This window comes from Grammomys surdaster, unplaced genomic scaffold (genome assembly GCF_004785775.1).
Source record: "Grammomys surdaster isolate TR1022 unplaced genomic scaffold, NIH_TR_1.0 140, whole genome shotgun sequence".
In the NCBI taxonomy this organism is placed as follows: domain Eukaryota; kingdom Metazoa; phylum Chordata; class Mammalia; order Rodentia; family Muridae; genus Grammomys; species Grammomys surdaster.
Genome location: NW_021604598.1, coordinates 1,801,041 through 1,805,427, shown reverse-complemented (window position 1 = coordinate 1,805,427; position 4,387 = coordinate 1,801,041). Strand labels below are relative to the sequence as shown.

General features: G+C 52.3%; 1 protein-coding gene across 1 annotated transcript in view; it reads left to right on the top strand.

Annotated features, from left to right (window-relative positions):
• Positions 1–220: 220 nt before the first annotated feature.
• Positions 221–4,387, top strand: part of Col5a3 (collagen type V alpha 3 chain) — a 52,760-nt gene continuing 48,593 nt past the window's right edge. The window contains exon 1 of the mRNA XM_028763721.1: positions 221–372. Coding sequence (XP_028619554.1) covers positions 285–372 — 88 coding nt within the window. The 5' untranslated portion in view covers positions 221–284. The remainder of the gene's footprint in view (positions 373–4,387) is intronic.

The window sequence follows — 4,387 nt, the reverse complement described above, 5'->3', positions numbered from 1 at the left end:
TGGGCGTAGCCCAACATCCCCGTGGTGTTGTCCGGCAAGAATGGCCCTGATCTCAGCCAGCCAATCAGCGCGTGGTGCACACTTCGCAAACTTTTTCCGTGCAGCTGTGAGTCCCCCCTCCTGCCCGGCCCCGCCTGGCCAGGGCTCTAGAGTGCAGGGCGCGGCCAGGGCGGGGTCTCGGGCAGTCTCGGCAGATCTTCACAGCCTCCGGCTGTCCACAGTGACTGCTCCCAGGAAAACCAGTCCACATCCCCCTTGGCCTTGGCGCACCAGGCCCCGCTGGGATGAGAAGCTGCCGGAGACTGGACCACCTTCAGGTCGGCCTCTGCCTGCTCCTGGCCTCCCTGCAGCTCGTGTCCTGGACGCTGGCTGGTGAGAAGGGACGAAGGGCTGAAATAGCATTTGAGGGTGCAAGGGAGAGCCCAAAACGTGTGTGCAAGGGAAAGGTCCTTCGTAAGGGGTGCCATGGTGATGTGGAGACCCTAGGATCTAGCTCTAGCTGATGTGTGCGTGTGAGAAGGGGGATGTTGCCACGGAAAGTGTGGGCTGTGTTTACAAGCTGGTGTGTGAAGATGAGTGCTCCCGTGCATAGTGCAATCCCAACACTCGAGAGACAGTTAGGTGGTTTGCACACTCAAGACTAGTCTGGGCTACTTACTGCATCTTGGGGTGCATAAGCAGACTCTGTGTCTAAAAAGGGTCGGGGTGGGTGTTTGAGACATAGGACTGTAGCTTAGTTGGTAAATGGCTTTTCCATCCTCAGCACCACAATGGTACACACCCACAACCCCAGGACTGGGTCTGTGGAAGCAGAGTTGAGAGCCAGTCTGAACTACATAGTGACTTTGAGGCCAGCATATGAGAGCTTGCCTTTAAAAAAAACCCTATTTTAACTTGGGAGTTGTGGCACACGCCTTTAATCCCAGCACCTGGGAGGCAGAGGCAGTCAAATCTCTGTGAGTTCGAGGTTAGCTTGGTCTACCTTGTGAATCCAAGTGAGTCCAAGACATTTAGGGCTGGCTACACTGTCTCAAACAAACAAACAAACAAACAACCCCCCCCAAACCCAACTGTATTTTATAGGAGTGTGTGCATATGTGTGCATTTGGGTGTGACAGTTAGCTGGGATGGTGTAAGTGTGGGTGACAGGGCAGCTCTTGGGAGGGTGTGTGTGGTCAGATGTGAGAGTTCAACCTGTCTATGGAGCTGTGATTCTTTCCCTCCTCTCTTCTCTTTTGTATGAAATAGGGTCTCATGTGGCTCAGGCTGGCCTCAAATTTTCTATGTAATCCAGGCTGTAGCTTTGAACTTCTAATCCTCCTCTATCTTCCAAGTGCTGGTATGACAGGTCGTGTGGTACTGGGGATGGAACCTAGGGCTTCCAGGATTCGAGGCAAGCTCTCTCTCCACCAAGTCTCATCCCTAACCCCACTGGGATGACTTTTGAGAATAATCATGTGTTACAGATGTGTTTATTTGTCTTTGGTTGGCTGCATTTGGGATTTAGAGGTTTATATTATTGCCCACGGGAACATGAGTGCCTGATTCTGAGGTTGGTGGTGAGTGGGATGGACAAATCAGGAATTCACAGCTTTCTTTTGATTACATCTGTCTCTCTGTCTCTCTCTGTGTACACTTGTGCCACAGTGTGAGTGTGGAGGTCAAATGAACAACTAACTTTCGAGAATCAGTCTCTCCTTCCACCATGTAGGTCTCAGGAATCGAACTCAGGTCATTAAACTTTGCAGCAAACACCTCACTCCAGCCATTTCACTGACCTGCACAGTTCCTTTTTGCACTACTCCCAAGGGCTTTACATTATTCTCTTTTCTTTGCCTGAAACTGGCTCCCACCCCTTCTTCCCCCCTCCTCTCCCCTCCCCCTTCTCCCTAGAGTCACAACATCAGCACCATGGACAGGGCCCACGGGAGGGCTGTATGGAGGGGCGAGGCGGGGTGCGGCAAGAGGAGGGGTGGTGCTGAGCGCCCGCGGGGGCGGTCAAGTGGAAGTTGCATCGTACCTCAGCTGCAAGATCCTGGGGTGATTTTCCTGAAGAATTTCTCAGGGCCCCCAAGGGGGTCCCCAGGGCTAAGGGATGGGTGAGTCACCGCTGACGCATGCCCAGCTGTGAACATGTGGCCTGGTGCCCCAGCCACGCCTTTCAGGGTTCTGCGGGTGGCAATGTTGAGAGGACACGATGACTCGCCAAGAGACGGATGACCAGGGCTTCTATGACCTAGATCACCTCCCAGAAGAAAAGGAAGGTGCGTTCTGTCCCTAGAGGCCACACACATACACTAGCTCTACGTTCCCAATTTCTGCTGAGTCTGGGGAGGTTGCAGACCACGTGGAGAACTCCGTGTTGGCCTATGCCCCATTCCCACGCTCACAGAACCTCAGGGTCATGCAACCTCAGGCATTCATTCAGAATACATGACCCCTGGGACTCCAGGAATGTGCAACTCATGGCCACACCCAGGCAACCCCATCTGCCACCCAGACAGGACCCTCCTGTGTTTTCAGATTCTCACACATGATTCTCTACGGTCCACAGACAGATGCTGTCATCTTCCATAAGCAGCCGCCCACTCAGTGACTCGGTCAGATTTTCCCTTGCATTGCGTGGAAGAAATCTGGGGGTTAAAGCCTCCATCTCCCGTTACAAGTCTGGCCTGTGGGGTATATGGTATGGAAATCTTGCTGCCAGGGCCCACTCATGCTGAACAATGGCATCAAATTTAGATTTTTTTCTTTTTTTAAACATTTCTTCATTTTGTGTGTGTGTGTCCACATGCGGAAGTCAGATAATCTGAGGGACCCAATTCTCTCCTTTTAGCATGTGGGTTACTGGACTCAAGCTTACATTATCGGACTTGGCAGCAAGTGTCTTTACCTGCTGAGCCATCTTGTCAGTCCTCAAAACTTTTCATCTAATTAACCGCCTGTATCTCAACCAGTGGCAAGTCCTATGCTTGCAAAATTTCCTGCATGCATTTTTGGGGAATTCCATCCATGACCCAGCTGCATCCTTACCTGCCTTCCTCCACATCCTAGACCCTACCAGGCATCTCCCTAGAGGCCTTGACCATGGCAGGGAGAGGGTGTGTATGTGGGGGAGAGTTTGGGCAGCTCCTGACCCCTCCTGCATGCCCCACAGGCTCAATGGCTCTTGTGTGTTTCCTTGTCATGGAGCCATGAGAGAGAAAGGGCTGTCAGCTACTGAAAGGTCATTGCCAAGAGGATTCAAGGCTGAATCAAGAGTCTTTTGGGTTAGATGGCAGAGAGGACTTTTGAAATGGGAGTGAACAGTGACCAAGGGGAGACCCCTTTTCCTACTGCCTAGAAGCTGGGATCTGTCTATGGGTGTAGCTCGGTTGGGAAAGCACTCACCTAGCATGCACAAATCCTTGTGTGCCATGTCAGCGCTACATAAATGGGCATGGTGGAGCATGTCTGCAATCTCAGCACTCTGAAGGTGAACAACAGAGGGACAGGAGTTCAAGACCAGCCTGGCCTACAGTAGACCTTATTTAGAAAACAAAAACAATAAACTGAGCTGGGCAAATTCTTCTACTGAATGATGCTGTGGATCTAAATCTTCCCTTGGGCTCCCAGTCCAGAGGGATAGCTGGGATGATCCTTCGGGGGTTGACCTTGTGGTTAGCAGAGCCTGAGAGCCCAAATTCAGCCCCAGGGGGGTGGGGAAGTTGTAATCCAAATACCTCTTAATGACAGCCTGGCCACTGAAGAGACAATTACAGATGGGGGCGGGAGATAGGGGGAACAGATGGAGAGAGAATACCAAGAAAGCAAGACTGATTGTTGACTGATTTCAGACCTGAGCCATGGAATGGGACAGAGAGAAGGTAGAATGGACAGAGGCAAGGATACAGGGACCTGAACAGGGCTCTACAAAGTTTGGAAGATAAAGGGGGTAGCTGGGATGGGGTCTTCATCCAAGTCCCTTCCTCCTCAAGTCCCCCAACCCAGTTCTCAGTGCTGAGGTCAGCCGAGCCACTCTGAAGTGAGGTCCTGGCAGGTTTAGCAGAACCTGCCTCTGCCAAGAGTCTGGGTCAGGGGGTCAGTGGGACAGTTTGCTAGGGGAAGGGACAGGCCAGGGGTTTTGGGCCCAGGGGAAGCCCTCACCCGCCCTGCACAAACCATGTGGATTCAGTTAACATTGGCCAAGCTGCCTGGGTGGGGCTCCAAAGATGGCTTGGATTATGGGCCTGTGGGGCCAGACCTATTCTTTCTTTTCTGGGATGAGAGAGGGAGAAGATAGGGGGTTATCAGAAATAGATGGTCAGAAGGTGATAAAACTGGTCCAGATCAGAGGGAGGAGGTCAGGGGGAGTTAGATGGGGAGTCAGAGGGAGGAGGTCAGGGGG